Source organism: Gymnogyps californianus, chromosome 9, assembly GCF_018139145.2.
Source record: "Gymnogyps californianus isolate 813 chromosome 9, ASM1813914v2, whole genome shotgun sequence".
NCBI classification, from domain to species: domain Eukaryota; kingdom Metazoa; phylum Chordata; class Aves; order Accipitriformes; family Cathartidae; genus Gymnogyps; species Gymnogyps californianus.
Genome location: NC_059479.1, coordinates 11,308,625 through 11,325,405, shown reverse-complemented (window position 1 = coordinate 11,325,405; position 16,781 = coordinate 11,308,625). Strand labels below are relative to the sequence as shown.

At 45.4% G+C, this 16,781-nt stretch overlaps 1 protein-coding gene across 2 annotated transcripts in view; it reads right to left on the bottom strand.

Moving 5' to 3' along the window:
• Positions 1-16,781, bottom strand: part of MED12 (mediator complex subunit 12) — a 37,574-nt gene that overhangs the window by 18,724 nt on the left and 2,069 nt on the right. For both annotated transcript variants that reach the window (XM_050901610.1, XM_050901611.1), the window contains exons 4-20: positions 15,303-15,462; positions 13,820-13,995; positions 13,426-13,536; positions 12,598-12,852; positions 10,275-10,421; positions 9,883-9,982; positions 9,311-9,447; positions 8,337-8,468; positions 7,803-7,929; positions 6,922-7,151; positions 6,398-6,478; positions 5,316-5,489; positions 4,894-5,038; positions 3,815-3,933; positions 3,521-3,664; positions 2,563-2,726; positions 2,172-2,303 (exon numbers count right to left, since the gene is read on the bottom strand). In XM_050901610.1, the coding sequence (XP_050757567.1) occupies positions 2,172-2,303; positions 2,563-2,726; positions 3,521-3,664; positions 3,815-3,933; positions 4,894-5,038; positions 5,316-5,489; positions 6,398-6,478; positions 6,922-7,151; positions 7,803-7,929; positions 8,337-8,468; positions 9,311-9,447; positions 9,883-9,982; positions 10,275-10,421; positions 12,598-12,852; positions 13,426-13,536; positions 13,820-13,995; positions 15,303-15,462 (2,534 nt within the window). The remainder of the gene's footprint in view (positions 1-2,171; positions 2,304-2,562; positions 2,727-3,520; positions 3,665-3,814; positions 3,934-4,893; positions 5,039-5,315; positions 5,490-6,397; positions 6,479-6,921; positions 7,152-7,802; positions 7,930-8,336; positions 8,469-9,310; positions 9,448-9,882; positions 9,983-10,274; positions 10,422-12,597; positions 12,853-13,425; positions 13,537-13,819; positions 13,996-15,302; positions 15,463-16,781) is intronic.

Genomic DNA, 16,781 nt, shown 5'->3' with positions numbered 1-16,781 from the left:
AAGACAAGCCCTCCCTGGGCAAGAACACATGGAAACAAGATCACTGTGTACCAACACTGACTCTCCCAAAAGAGTCAAGCTGGTTCTTTGTTGTGGAAGCACCTGGAAGTTACCTGTGGGCTCAGTGAACATAGCATGGGAATGGCTATTCCAGGTCAGATCAGGGAAACACCGAGCTCAGCCCTTGGTGTCAGAACAGTTGATGCCCAGAGAAGAGTTTAAGAGCAAGGCACGCATGTGGCAATACTGCTCCAGCATCCTTCCCCACCCTGCTGCAACCCAGGGCTCAGAGGTTTTCAGAGTTAAAGATAATGCTCTCCTCAATAGATTTTCCTCCTGCAAATTTGTCCACCTACTTTTTGAATCCAGTAGATTTTTGATGCTCACAACATGGAATGAGTTCCATGTTAACTATGAGAACTATGAAGTTTATTCTTTTGTTCTGAACCTACCATTTGTTATTTTCTATTCATTCCTTTTTGTGCTTGTATTGTAAGACATATTGAACATTCAAACTTCTATCATTCCCCCTCAGTCGTCCTCTTCTGTGGGGATGAGATTCAGTTCCTCATAAGTAAGTCATTCCAAACCTCTGGTCATCTATCCACTCACTCTTCTTTGGGCCTGACTCCACTACATGCTTTTTGGAGTTTGTTGCCCCAAACCACAAGGCACAGTTGTACCATGACTTAAATGGTGGCCTAATGACGCTGTCTGGTCTGTTTTCCATTCCTTTCCAAAAAACACCTAACATTTAATTTGCTTTTTGACTGTTACTGAACACTATGATGACATTGTCAATTATTTATCTGTTACAGCTCAAAGATCCTTTATCCAACCGGTAGTATATATCCCTGTCACTACATACTGTTTAGAAGGGAACAAGGACAAACCTATGTGCATTATTTTATGTTTAACAACACTAAACTTCATCTGCCAGTTTATCACCTGGTCACCGTCACTGCACCCTACTACAACAACCTGCAGCCAACTTCTATTGTTATATGCAGTTACATGAAAAGTTTTGATATCATCACTCATACAACTTTCGATACGTAGAATACCACAGGCGCTAGTAGATTCCTCAGGGAGGGATAACCCTCAAAATACAAACTCTTTCCCACTCCTTGTCACCATCTCTAACCTATTGTTTGCCTACTAGAGGATATTCCCTTTTATCTGTGGGCATTTACTTTGAAGCCTTGCTGAACAGCTTTTGGGAATTTAGTTAGACTAATATCAGGTTTCTCATTTCCGTATGTGTGACGACTCCTTCAAAGAACTCCAATGCACCTGTGACCACAGCACTCCCTCTTGCTCTCAATTCAGTCCAGAGAGAGACTTAAAGGCTCTCAGCAGCCACAAGTTTAGCCAGCTGACACCAAGGCACAAGCCACTCTCACAGCCCCTCAATGGGGGGTAACACCAAGGGTTAGACGTCCCTACAGCACACCTGCACTGGCAACACTAACAGAGAGCAGGGGCTGCGAGAGAAGACAAAGTGAAGCACTGTACTGGGAAACAGGGCTGTCACGAGAATTACCCCTTCACAGGATCACGTAAACAAAAAAGCCAGGGAGATCTGTGCACTCCATCTCTGGGCTGCTAACGGAGGAGCTCCACAGGGAGCTGGTGGGGGGACAGTTCCAAGAGAAGAACCGCAAAGGGCAGAAGGCCACAGAGTAAAGTAAGCCCACAGGACAGAGCCTGGGGGCAACATCCGCAGAGCAGAACCTAAAGAGCCAACAGGGGTAGAACAAGGATAAGGAGTGCAAAGTAGCACAGGAACAAACCCAGAACCAAGCAGAGCAGGTTCAGAAGCAGTCCAAGGATTATTAGGGAGCTGAGCACAAGCAGAGAACAACCTTTAGGATGAACTGCTCAGAGTTTGGTAGCAACAGACCTCTCTACTTCTAGGAGTGGGGTAAGAACAGACCTGTGGAGGTGCAAAGGACTACTGAAGGCAATTTACCAAAACCAACTTGACGATCTAAGAGTGAAGATTACACGCTGGGTCATTACTGCCTGTAAAACAGGCACTACTCCCAAGACTTCAGTTCCCCATTGACAGGATCTCAGGAACAACCCCATCAAACAAGATCACAAGCAAAGTTTAAGCCAAAGTGCTATACTAGTCAGTACCCACTGCATCCCACCTGCCTCAGACTCACCTAAAGAGCTCCCCAAATTTACTTTTGAGGTGACTGCAGGAGGTATACAGGTCGTAGAGATAGGCCAGGATACAGCGCTCTGCTGAGGAGCCATCTGAGCGGTTCATGCCATGTTTCACCACCCCACACAGACTGTATAGAGACAAAAAAAATGCTGCAGCAACACGAAAAGAAAATCTGAAGGAATAACCTCATTACATAGATATCTTCCTGAGCTCACAGCAACAGTGCTCACTGGGTAACATATCCCGTCCCCCGCAAATTCCGTGAGCTGAACCCTCAGGCACAAAGTTGCTGCCTTTTAGGAAGGTCACAGGTATATCCTTGCCTCTTACAAGTCCCCAGAAGATATGTTGCTTCCGTCCACATAGTGAGGGGAAGATTCTCTTACCCTTCAAAGACCTGAGCCATCTGGTCCTGGTTCAGTATAAGGCAGGAGTGGTAGTGCCGCAGCACAGCCACGATGCACAGGCACAAGCTGGTGGTGTAGCTGCCAACAAGGTCGGAGGATTTCAACAGCAGTTCTGCCTCCACCACGCTCAGTTCATTCAGCAACTGCACCCAATGACAGAAAAACCCTTCAACAGCCACAGGGGTAAGGTATGGTCAGAAATGGAGCAGGCACACCACACCCACAGCCTATAGGACCTGCGAGGAAACGGACTGGCAGGCACTTTCTGCCTATAGATGTACCCCTGGAATAGTTAGCATCCCATACCTAGGCACAATTCCTCATTCAGGCAGTACAAGGGGCTGTCAGTGCTTGGGTATCAGAGGGCGACTGGGATATGGCCACACATAGTAGCAGGCAACTTGTTCGGTAATTCTGTCCTGCATAAGTGTTGCTTGGCTCCCTTTTTAAGGCTAACAGCCTCAATTCCATCAGCAACCATAGCAAGGCTTCAAGAGACACCTGGCACAGGCTGCAGTAACAGCAACAGGATTTTAGCAGGATCCAGAAGGCAGCCTGCACTGCCATGTGCCAAGGATCCTTCCAGGGGAGCGAGGTGGAAGAGCTGCCAGAGACAGACGATCCCCTTCTCACTTGGAACAAAGCCTTGCTGCAGCCAGGGACAGAGATGCAATGCAAGTCCTCTGGAGACAACCCTGAAGCCTCTGGAAGAATAATCCTCAGAACAGAACATGTAAGAGTACCTGCCACAAACAACCTATTCCTAACAGCTGCAGCCCAGGAGCACCACAATGACCACCCAATCTGACTACCTCCATGACACAGGTCAGAGGGTCACCAATGATCCCAGGAGCAGCCCAACTATCGCAGTACAGATCTGCTGCCTTTCAGGCTGATGAACCCCTCCCCAGGAAGCATTTGAGCACACTGCACTTACCTGGATGGCAAAGTCAATAAGACCACTGATATTGAGTGAATACTCCATCAAGTCAAATATGAACTGCACGTGCTGTACCAGAGGCAAGTGGTATGACATTCCCAAGGCAAAGCTGGTGATCTGTTCCAAGACATTGCGAGATACCTGCAAGTGCAAGACAACACACAATACTATTTCCCCTTGCAGAAGTCCCTCAGCAGGCCCATCTCCCTTTCCCTCCAGGAAGCTGCTCTCAGTAACGCAAAGGGACACAGTCAGGGCCCAAGAAGGACAGCAGTCTTGAAAGTTTCACACCTGAGACGTGACTTGGTGCTGATCAAAGTGAGAAAGGTGCTGGAACTTTGCAAAGATATCTTCAGCTGTTGGGAATGCTTCTGGCTTGCTCTTTTTTCTCTTCTGGCCTTCCTCTCCACCTACCAAAGTTGGAAGGATCAGAAAACAGTATTAGGCTACCTTCCTCATCAGAGGAGGACTAGATATCAGCCATCAGCACCTGCCAGTCCCTCAGTAAGACCAGCCCCTGCCATGCAGCACACCCAAAAAGCCTGAGTCCCAGACCTTAAGCTGATAAAAGACCATCCTGAATTCAAAACAATAAACTGCTGAGGAAGAAATTCCTAACCTGAGAATGACAGCAGGGTTAACATCTAGTTTATCCCAAGTGAAGGTACTCCTTGGAGGGGGAAAATACTTTCTCTCTCGATTTAGAGGTACACTGATTCCCTGATGAGAACAGACGTTCTGCATTGAAGATGTTCAGCCTCAAAATTTCTTTGTCAGAGCACCTCATCTTTTAAAGAAACATCTTTCTACCACATTCCAACTTGCCTTTCAGGAATCAGACTGAGAGAGAAAAAAAAATTGTAGCCAGATTCTCAGCTGATGAAAGTCAGAGGCTTTCTACTGATTTTGACACAGCTATCCAAATTTCCCATCCTATGCATTTAGCCTGTGCTAACGCCTGTGCCCCAAGCATAACGGCATGCTACATTTAATCAAGGTCTTTGCCAAATATGCATAGGCAAAGACCTCTTTGTTTCTTGTGCAAGGATCTAAATGCAAGAACTAAAGAAAATAAAATTTGAAAAGCCAAAGTTTTGGCCGGGGTCTCACTCTGAACCTGGTATGACTTAATTCTCGTCTCAGTAAAAGTTCAATCAAACAGATATTGTCAGCAGGAAACCTTGCCTTGTCTTACTTGCCGGTTACTATGTTTGGGAACAGAGCACCATTCCAGACTCTCAGTGACTGATACAGCTTACCAGGCACTGTAGATTATATAAAACCCTTTCACTGTGAGACTCCAGACAAAGGAGCCAGCCAACTGGAAAGATGCTCCTACTTCAGAAAGGAATGGCTCAAGCTCTACTAACCCGTCTCTGCAGTGCTCTTTCTGTTTAAGACTTTTAGAATGTCTTTGGTTATTTTCTTGATTGTATGCCGAGCATCATCCCGTTGTTTTCCAACCCCAAAAAGAACTACCAACCGCTGGTTACACTCGTGACTGCATGACTCCTCCTAGGGAACGAAAAGAGACAACTGCATTAGCAACTACGAGGCTGAACGCTTTATTCTTGTTTCACATCTGGATCTCTTAAAGGAAAGGGAAAGCTTCATCTCAGAAGTTGCTCTAGGAGTAAGCAAGGAGACATCTTGAGTAGACTACCTCCTGCAGCAGTGCAGGAAATCATGACTGCTCCTTACCCACCCACAGCAGTACCGCAGGGAAACGCAGCAGCCTCATGACCAGAGCACAAGGCAGCAACAAGGGAGCGGTTATGAGCAGGTCTCGTACCTGAGGAATAGGAAAGTGTGTTGCATACTGGATGTGCCGAGGCTGGTCATACAGGGATGCTAGCATTCCTTCTACAGACTTATCCTTCAGCAGAGGCTTTGCTTCTTTTTCAGGATCTGGTTTCTCAGGGGAAGGGCTGGCTTTAGATTCACAATGCATTGGAGGAGAAAACATCTAGGGAGACATAAGAATAAGAAAAGGTAGTTAGGGAACGTGGTCATGCAACAGTGAAGATTGCTGAAGGAAGGCCTGCTCAGGCCTAAAAAGGAACAGGAAGAGGGAGGGTTAGAGAAACATCCGGTTCTTAGGGCAATGACCAAGGCAATGTGCTAAGACACTATTCCCATTTCTGCTTCTGGTCCATGTTGTATATTGAGTTAAAAACAATAGGAAATAAATAACCATGACTTAGGATTTTGGGAACAACCACCTCCACAGAACAAGCGAGGATCCTGGGAAAGCCACAGGAAAGCCACATAGCTGTGCACATCATACCTGCCTAACATGTACCTGGAAAGGCCAGAAATGGCTGGAGGAATGTATGTACCTAGGCATTTTTCAACCACCACAAGTTATTTTTATTACTAAGTGCTTCAAAGCATTCTGCAACCATGCACTATGCCCACAAATATTATGAAGAACTGTAAAACTGAAGAAGTACGGAAGGCCACACAGTACAATGATAGCAGACCTGTGTCTTCTCCCAGGTGATGAAGAAAACCCCTGCCAACAGTAACTGGTCACTCCCAAACTCCTGGTGCTATCATGGTCATCCATTTCCCATTCAATTCCAAGCAGCCCACTTCCTACCCTGCCCAAACACTGGGCTGGCAGTGGCCAGAGTGTCAGAGATCCCAGGAATGACTGGGACTCACTCTGCTCTGATGGACCTCGACTTGCATAAACAGGTTATATGGACCTTTTTACAGTGTAAGTTGCCTTATGACCCAGCCACTTCCAGCATACTGGCTCTACAGTAGAGAGGGAATACTCACACAAAAGCGAGACACGTGCTGTCCCTGGTCCCACTACAACATACTGACCTACTTACTAAGTAGCAGGTAGAAAATGCAGGAACATACCGAAAAGTCTGTCTTTTCCATGTCATCAAAGAGCATGCTGGAGTTGTGGTCAATGTCCATGGGCTCAGAAAGACCTGTGTCCTGGGAACAGACAGAGCAGCTTTACATCTCAGTGATGCACCAGGGAACAAGAGAGTATTTGTTTACTACAGCTCTCGATGTCCATGTTGGACAGTGACAGCAATATGCCAACACACCCATTGTGCCTGGCAAGTTGGAGCCTAATACACTGCAAACATCATGGACAGGCCTCACACAGCACCTCATGATATGCTGCCCTGCTCTGAGCAGTGCAAGATTTTCCTGTCTACCCCTTTACATTCTGCAGGCCCTTTCCACCCACTTAGAACATAGCCTTCTACTTTTGAAACTGAAATGCTAAGGAAATAGGTTGGGGGAAGGAGAAGCAGGAGTCACTGGCACATCCTCCAGCAGGTAGTAGCAAGGAGGCTGCAAAGCTGGTAAAAACAGGCAAGCACAACACGGGGGTATGTACAGGAGGGCCACGGTGCTTGTGCTCTCACCTCTAGCTTGATGCCACTGTTTCCCTCAGTCTCCTTCCTGTCGTGCTCCTCAGCAGGGTCATCGAAGGGTGAGGGTGGGCGAGGCCCATGAGAATCCATGGCAAGATCACCCCGGGAGATGAGCGTGCACATGTAGATGTTGTGAGAGAAGACATCATGTCGGATTAGCTCACAGAACAGCAGCACCAGGTTAAAGAACTCCACCTTCTCATTTTCCTTCCCAGGATCAGCTGAAAGGACAGCACAGACAGTCAGGGCTATCAGAGTTCTTCTGCAACTCTCTGAGCAAAACCAGCCACCTAACCTATGGCTAGCAAAAGTGTTTCCAGAGATACCAACACAGTAAGTGACCGATACACAGTTCTGAGATTACAGCAGGGACTAAAAGCAGAAAGCCCAGTTTCAACAGGTGGCAATTAATTAAGTCAAAAGCTCTTCAGTTAGTCTCACAGACCAGAGGCATAGGACTTTAGCCTGGAAGTGCCATTCCCGGGCGTACAGTTGCCTGCATCATTCAGAGTTGTATCCTGTCCCTCTTAATCTGTTTGCAGTACTTGCACTGAGAGACTATTCCAGAGCTTTGTCACTTACTAGTTAGAAACCTCCCTCTAGTTCTCAGCCTGAATTAATTCCTGATTAGGCTATACTCATTTATTCTTGGCCAATGCTCTGTTAACAGAAAGCTTCTGCATTATCTTTCTGTCATCTGGCCCTCCAGGCTGCTTTTCCCTCCCTGTCCAAGGTATGCTCTGGATTGCAAGAAGCCAGAGAGAGAATTTAGGTACATCCAAGACCTACACACAAGAGAACAGCACACAAATTCAAAGTTTGCAGGAGAGGGAAAGCTAGAAACTGGGAGACCACAAGTTCTTATTACATACTTAGCATAGGAGCTTGAGTGTCAAGGAACTGCATAAGGACATCCTGAAAGACAGGAGCGCTGGCTGCTGAGAGAGAGCCCGAGGAGATGGAGCCCTTCTCATCCACAACTTCAGAGTCCCCACATCTCTGCAGAAACAGAAAAAAGTACCGACTGCTGTCACAGAGGAGAAACTCACTAATCATAAATTCAAAAAAAAAAAAAAAAGTCTTCAAGAGAATTTTCCTATCTTGCACTTATGGGAAAGCCACCACACAGGTTTCTGTAAGCTACTTCAGTCTCCAAATATGCCAGTATTTCCACACTGCAATCACCTGTCTTCAAATGTATCCAAGAAATGGGATACACACCATCCCACAGGCTCATTTATGACCTACTTTGGGTTAGACAGAGCAAATGCCATAATTAACAGCACCAGTGTTAACAGGCATTGTGCTGATCAGCCTTTGCCTTTCAGTGTAATAGTTAGATAATCATAGTTAGGTAACCTCTGCTCTCCTTTACCGCTGCTAACCTTCCAGGAATAAGGACTTACCTCAGCCTCTATCTCTGCTTGACGCTTCTCCAGGAGTTTGGCCACCACCATAGCCCTGTGGCGTCCAGAGCGTTTATAGCTGACAGCCCACTCACACAGCAAGGCCACCACTGCATCATCATCTGGGGAGATCTGTTGAGATATAAGCACTACAGTGAGAACCTCAGCCAAACAGAACAGGTAAGCAGTCCTAAGGCCTCAGGTTGGATATAACAGTGAGTCTACTTCTAGTAGAGTACAGCCTGAAGACTGCTACAATCCTCTCTTCCTAACATGGAGATGTGAAGCTAGAGCCCTCCTGCTTTGTCTCTGCTTTCACTCCACTTTGCAACATGAGGTGATTCACAGCCCTTGACAAATCCACAGGCTGGCTTTGCTTCAGAAAATCATCTCTCTTCCAGTAGCACATCTATGGAGTGCTAATCTTAGCACAGAGTGAAACACAGCTTCTCAACAGCATTATACAAAGTATGCAAACTACCAGTCCTGCAGCTCACTGCCAGGAACCAATGCACTATTGGTTGCACTATGGTCCTACACATCATAAGCATGTCGCCTCCCAGGCTAAGAGGTACTTGAACTGCGAACTCCCAGACTCCCAGGAAGCAGCTGCCAGCCCAGAATTTGACAAGGCTAGCATTTACTTCTCTGGGACACATAACGTGTCTTTATCATCAATCTGCTATCTGGACTGACGTCTTCCATCAGGAGACTCTCCTCAGTTAGCTGTGTGGATTCTCTCAAGCTTACACGTATTTGTTAGCATAGATTTTGTAGAGCACAGACCTCCCATTCTCACTTTAGTACCTCCCTAACTTAAGGCTGCATGAAATCCTTTTCAATGGAGATCGCATCTCTTGGCCAAAGGCCACTACCTAGTCAGCTCTCTGCAGACACAGGACAGTAACTGTGGACTACAAACAAGAACACAGCCACATCCAAGACCAGGGCCCAGCAGCAAAGTCCCAAGGCACCTCATGACTGTCTTTGGTTGGACCCAGCCCAAATATCCTGTTATACAAGGAATCCAAAGAGTTGCTGAAGTCAGATCTTTCAAAGCTGTGACTGTCCAGAACTTCTAAAGTGTGCAAGACACGGCCAATAGTGAAACCTGGAAGAGAACAGAGAAGAGAAATGCATATTTGGCAACTGGTACTCTGGAGCAAAAGCTTCTGTGAGCTCAGGAGACTGCCTAAGGAAAGCTGTACCAGTCAGGCAATGGTCCACCTAGCTTAGTATCCTGACTCTCACAGCAGCCAACAGCACATGTTAGGGGAAGGCATCAGAACATAGCACGTATACAAGAGTACACGTTTGGTACACATTTCCAGCTTCCAATAACAGAAACTCCCCCCATACCTGGGGAAACGGACCCATGCAAGATTTCGCACTGGAAAGAAAAAGAGCCATATGGTTTTTTTCAGGGCTGACAGTGTAAACACCAATGGCAGCAAATAGGAAAAATCAAAGAAAATAGCCAGACAGGAAGTTTCTCAGGGTAACACATGGAACAGGGGGAGAGAAACTTTAACCTACAGCAAGTTACCTGCTGTGGTTTCCTGGCACTTGTCAAATGACCAGCGAACCTCCACAGCCTGGCCACGTTCCTTTATCTGCTGCTCAATTTCACGCAGCTTTGCCCGAACCTAAAAGCAATGGACTTGCGTAAACATACAAAAGGATGCCTTAGAAGTCCTGTATACAAAATTATCAGAAAACAAAGAGCAATGACAGTAATTTTACTCAAGGTTAGATTCTGCTCGCCTTCCAAGGACATCACTGTCTTTCTTATAGCAGAATGGGAGCAGTTAATTCCTTGAGAGCGAGACAGCACCTCCAGCTCTGCTTATCACATAACATGAAAAGAAAATCCTGAAAGAGCTAAGATACAGCTATTATCCTGGACCACAAGAGCTCCCTTTTTTGAAGGCTGCTCACCTGCTGTGTAAAGGCTGAATTCCCTCCTGGCATGGGCAAGTTGGATGGGGCTATAGGAAGGTGGTCCAATGGAGAGCCTGTCTTTATCCTGCTATCAGTCAATGAGTAATGCCACACAAGGGCACTTGGGCAACACAAAATTATACTCTGCAACAGACAGAAGTATCAGTATCATTGAGCAAATGAAGGTCAAAACAATTAAGTTAGATTATTTTCTACAGAAATAACCATTCCTTTATCCTACTGCCAGGGCATTCATCATCCTGTATACATATTTACTATTTGGGGTTTTTTTTCTTCTAAGCTCTGAAAGAGCCTTTGGGCTAGAGACCATACTAGAGTAGAAAGGAGTAAACTAGTGTTTTTGCTGCACTGAGTTTCTTGCCCTAGGTATGCTTAGGAAGCCAAGACCAGAGTTCCACTTTACCCAAAAGCAGCAATATGTTGCCGCAGAGCTCCCTGCTGCTTCTAAACAGAACTTATTTTGTACAACTCACACGGTCAATGCACAATCCAACTCTCGTGGTCCAGGAGCAGCATTTACATTAGCGCCTTACAGCCCTCATCAAGAGTAAAGTGTGAGAAGAAATATGAGTCAACAGACCCAAACTCATTATACTGTATTATTTAATAACTACAAGTATGATTACAGTAATGATTATAACAATACTATTATATATGCATTTTCATTCTTTTATGATCTTGTACAGACACCCACACAAACACAGACAAAATTTCACTGAACGATTCCTAGGATACACCCCTACAGCTGCTGGCTCACAAGGAGCCAGACATTAAGACAGACAACCAAGGCTGTTTTAAACACTCAAACCAAAGAATCCATCATATGTCAAGAACATTTGAGCAAAGGTTAGTTATGTACACTGTTAGAAATGCATGTTTCCAGCCTGAATTTATCCAGCTCCAACTTCCAACCACTAGATCTTATTCTGCTCTAGCCTTATCTACTATCCGCAGATCAGAAGATCTGTAGATCTTCTATCAGAAGAGCTCTTCTGAGACATACTAAAAAAGATCAGATGATCATTAACCAGTTTGAACTTTTTAAGCAGGTTGTGTTCAAACTCCAAATCAGCCAAATCTTTGAGGTGTATATGCTCATATATTTTCCCTAAAGTAAGCTCCCCAAACAAAGGATTTCTATATTTAAAAAGACATGTTTTATCACACAGAAATGAGAAAAAAAAACCTAAACTTTTTTAACTGGGGTTATGTATAACTCCTGCATTGCTCTCTAGCCCTTGCAGACTGATCCTTACTTCTAGCCAACTGTACTCCAGGAATTTTCTTTCTACCCTGTCTGAGAGCTGGCTAGCTGCTTCTCGATCTTGTCAGGGCTCCCTGATCTCAAATTTTTCTATTGAGCTGCAGGTTCTCAAGCTCTGTGGTCTCTTCCTCTCCATCTCCTGCTCTATCCTGCACTCTCTGGAATCTCCTCTGCTTTAATGTGCTCCTTTCCTCCCCTGGAAGGGGCAATCTCCACGCCTTCTGCAGCGACCCACCCAACCTAGTCACTCTCTTCGTGAAGGAGAAAAACACAGCCATGACACACACACTGAACAAGAACTCACCTATCTCCCTCTGACACAAGGACAGTATGGACTGAGTCCCACAGTGATACAACAGCATTTGCCCTTCAAACATCTATCAATAAGGCTTCAGCAACCTTGCTCTTTTACCACAAGGTAAGGTTTAATCAATTCCCAGTATAAAGATTATGAGTTTAGAGTCATTCCTTTTCATAGCCTGCTGCCACTCCTGAGAAGAGTGGTCTGCCTAAACCATTAAAGCTCTTCCATAGAGAAGTGGGAGGGGTTGGTTTTTGTGTGTGCTGGTTGTTTGGGGTTTTTTTGTTGTTGTTCTATGGGGGTGGGTTTTTCTGATGAGGGGTTGTTTGCTTTTAAGAGCTCACAAAATTACAAAGCACTCTTTCATTTCTGGCGTAATTTCCTTTCCTAGATGACAACCTGTTACTGACATATGCAAGATGAAATAACCCTTTCTTTCTCATCCCCCCTTCTGCAAAGCTTTCCCAGCCATCTGAGGCACCTGTGAACAGAGCAGAAGGCTCTATTCCAACCCATTTTTCTTATGCAAGTCAGTCAAGGGCACTGCTACAGCACTGATGTCTGGTACAAAAGCTCTGTAACACATCAGCAAAGACCTACCCTTTGACAATCACGGTTTGATATTTCTGTACTCGGGAAGTTGCTGACTCAGACTGCAATGATTTTTCTGTGATGGCATACAATATAAACTGTCCCTGTTGACCCCACTATCACCAACCACTACTCAAACCTACCTGGAGGATGCAGCTGAGACCATATACCACTGGCCGGTGCTGGGGGCACAGCAGTAAGTCGCTGAAAGGGCTGGGAGGAGGATTCCCTGCAGCTGGCTGAGGGGTGGGAGTTGAAGGAAGAGCGTTCCCTGTCTGGGCAGACAGGATGTGGGGTGGGTGCCCGCCAGCACCATCCAGCTGCATAGCAAGCCTGCGCGTACAGAAGTAGGCCAGACGTCTGGACAGGTATGCAGACTGCACAAACTCTCCAGAGTACTGTAGGGAAGAGGGAGGGGGGAAAACATCCTCATTACAAGCAACACAAGAGAAACCCCTGACCCTCCCAAAGTAGTATACTGTGTGGCATTGCCTTGTAGAGACAGTCCCTTTTTACAGAGAGCTCCTTAGCATCATTGACCACCCACTGGCTACTAAGCATCAGAAAAACCCTTTAAATGCTCTATGGCAATGAGCCATGTATCAAAATGTACCCACACCCAGCCTTCCCAGGGCTTCAAAAGGTCTGCCTAGAATCTGTTGCAACAGAAAGAAAGAAAAGCAGTTTCCATGTAGTGGTGCACAATGAGTCCAACTATCACAGCTATGGGGTTTACCAAGGGATATACAAAGATTACCAAGTCCAGTGCAGGGAAACAGGGTAAAGGAGAAAGAAACAGAAGAGAGCAGGACTAAAAAGGTACCCTTGCATGAGCTAAGAAGGATGCTCAGAGGGACACTCCCTAGTGCTCTCAGTGCAAAATAGCTCACCATCCCTTATGCAATAGGAAGGGGACTGACAACAGTGAAAGTCAGCGCTCTCATGAAGCAAGCCGGGTACATATTTCTCACCCGCAGCAGCAGGGGTAGGAGCATTTTCAGAAATTCATCTTCTCCTGACCGTATCTTCTCAAAGCACTCGAGGACCCACGTCAGGAATTCATGGCGGTCCAGCATGCCATCCTGCACACAGATAAAGGCAGAGCAAACGGACAAAAGCTGAAGCAACATCCGCTAGGGAAAGGCAGAGGAGCAGCAGCTGCTGGCTTTCTAACAGTGGAAATAACTCTAGAAGTTTGCACAGTTCTGTACTACACCTGTTCTATTACTGAGCTCAAAACTGCATCCAGCCCTAACGGTCTATTCACAGAAAGAGAATATTCTGCAAAAATAAATCACTTTGCATCCACTTCCCCTAGCCCTCCTCTGCTACGCACCCACCCAGCAGCCCCCTCCAGTCCCTCACCTGGAACATGAACATAGCTAGTTTCTCATTGTAGTCCCACTGCTTCAAAGCTTGTTCCACCTCTTGGGGCATTGGCCCAGACGGTGAACCACAGCCTTGCCCTGGGAGCTGTCTATAGAACTCCGCAATTTTCTGCAGCTGCTCTGACAGGTACTTGGTGATGATCTGCGTCCATTCTGGAGAAGAGGAAACAGGTTAGCAACGAGTGCCGTGGTAAATAGAAGCAGGAAAGAACTAGGCTGGTGCACAGGTAGAAACCCAAAAAAGTTCCTGTCATTTGAAAAGGACAGAAAGACAAAGAAAGAAAAGTGCCACAATATTAGCTTTGCTTGTGGCCTAGGGGTGGTAGGGAGGAAGAGGTGTCCACAGAAAAGGGGAAAGACGTTTATGTTTGGGGGCAGGGTTACTTTGTACAAGAAAAGTTTGGAAGGAAGATTCCTCAACTGCAGTTATTGAGAATCAGCAGGTGGAGAGAAGAGGCTTTCCAGCAGGGAGCAGTGTTAGGGCAGCCTGGTTTAGCATCCTCAGACAGCAGAAATGCTGGAAACACTTCAACTCTGAACTTGTTCTTAATCTCTTTCAGATATCAGTGTAAAGCCACGATCAATGATTTTTTTTAAATAATTGTTTTTACTAAAACCTAACTGTATAAGAGACAAACTCAATACACGAAGTGACAGCATGATGACACTCCTCTGGGACAATGCAGATGGCAAAACCCAAGGCAAAATATGCAAGAACATGAAACAAACAACACGTACAGGGTCAGCAGTAGGACAAACACCCAAAGGAACAGGAAAGTAAATGGAATAAATATATCTAACAAATCAATCAACCTCCAGAAACAGAGCTAAGAAGCCTGTGTAATTTTTATACCAAAAGATAAAGAAAAAGGAAAAAAAAAAAAAAAAAAATCCATGGACTTCAGCTGCTAATGCTGCTTTTCAAAGGAGCGTAGTCAGGTCCTGTAGTCACAGCCATACAAACCAGAAAACAGCCAGAGGAGCTCTCCTAGACCACAGTAATCTGGAGCAGGCCAGGATGCAAAGGATGTTAGACATGGGATCCAGTAAGGCTTAATGAAATTGGAAACACAAACAGGGAGTAACATACCGGAATTCTCTGGGAAACGTTCTTACTCACTTGAGAAGAAGCTAATCAGTCATCACTAAATTATAACATTTACAGTCTTTGCAGGGTAAGAAAAAAACAGGTTATACAGCAGAGGAGCACAGTAGAACTTAACAGGGAGAAAGAAAAGGTAGGCTCTCAGGAAGTATTTGTGGCTAAGACTTATTTTTCAACAGTATACTCTCACAGGTGGGCCCTGTTGTTTTAGGCAGTTATGCATGTCAGAGCACTAGGACTTATCAGCAGGAAACAAGCTGACATGGATTTCCAGGCTACCTCTTACTATTCAAGAGCAGGCCGAGAAGGAAACAACTGGGACGGACAAAACCAGTGCTCCACACAAAGTGCTTACCAATGAAGGGATCAATGACATGACGCTTTTTCACCTTGGTTTCCGTGATGGCAGCATAATAAGCACAAGTCATTTTGATTAGCCAGGCTGCTCTCATTACTGGAACAGTGTATTTCGCCAAATAACCAAAGACCTCTTCCTTCTTGCTAAAGATGGGCACCTGTAACAGAATTGAGAGGGAGAATTGCAGCCAAGGACTTAGATGGGAACTATTCCAAAGCAACTACACACGCTGTAGGCGCTGCAAGCTGTGAAAAACAAAAAAAAGGAAAAGGTACTGTGTTGCTCTGTATTTCAAAAAACCTACTGCAAGAATTTACCGCTAGTCAGAAAGCAACAGTACCAGAGCTGCATTTCAGTATAAACAGAAACAAAACAAATTGGAAGAAGACAGAAAACATAATTACATCACTGTAAATCCACACCCTGAATCCTGCAAATAGCTTTGAGGATATTCTCCAGAGAGGATATAAACAACTACAAAAGGTACAGACTAAGGACTGAGTCAGAAACACAGAGTATCTACTATACAGACTGAAGACAGGACTCTTCATTTTGTAAACAAAACAGAGTGGTTACAGAAGTCTTGTAATATCATGAGTAGCCAACAGGGAACTGAGTACCATAGTAGGATGGAATTCATTAATCCAAGATTGAGAAATCAAGCTATAACATGGGACGATACCGGTGAAATCATCAGACTGCAGATCTATAAACCAGGAAGCAATAACACATCACGGGAAAAAGTACAGCTGTGGGGCTCATTTCCACAGGACACTATGGAAAGCAAAAGTATGTGTGTTCACAGAGGAATGAGACAAATTCACAGAGAATAGGTCCATTGGTAGGCATCTCAAAGCGCTCAAAACTAGCAACAATTCAATCACTTACTTGCTATGTTTCTTATATTCTTCTCAACTATTCTCTGACGCCTCAAAGACACAAAGACACAGGCTACTTGGCTACCGACAGTCGCCGCTTTCATGTCTGAGTCCATGAAAACTGATGGAGCCCATTGCAGGAAACTGGGGAAGGCCTTGAAAAGTTCAAGCTTTCACAATGACCTCAGGAAACTGACAGCCAACATGCAAAGAAGGACACAAGGACTAAGTTTATAGAGACAGATTCTGGGAAAATCTGATTACTTTATTTTCCCCCAAGAGTGACTCAGAACACCAAGGACCAGACAAACTCCAGCTTCTAAACTACGCCCTCTGCTACCATTTCACAACTGGGAGTTATGTTTTTCAACAATGCATACTGGATTCCCGAGTTCTTTGTTTATAGGCCCACGCTGACAGAGAGTTAGCTCCCCTTGCTATCGGGCCCCATAAAATGGCAGAGTAAGACCCCTCCTTCTTCTTTCATACTCTACAGAATTCAATGCTACCAGGGAAATATCTAGCCCTAGACCCCAGGGCACAGAAATGCCCTGGCTGAGACCAACCTATAATACACATACTCTTCTCGGCTTAAAAC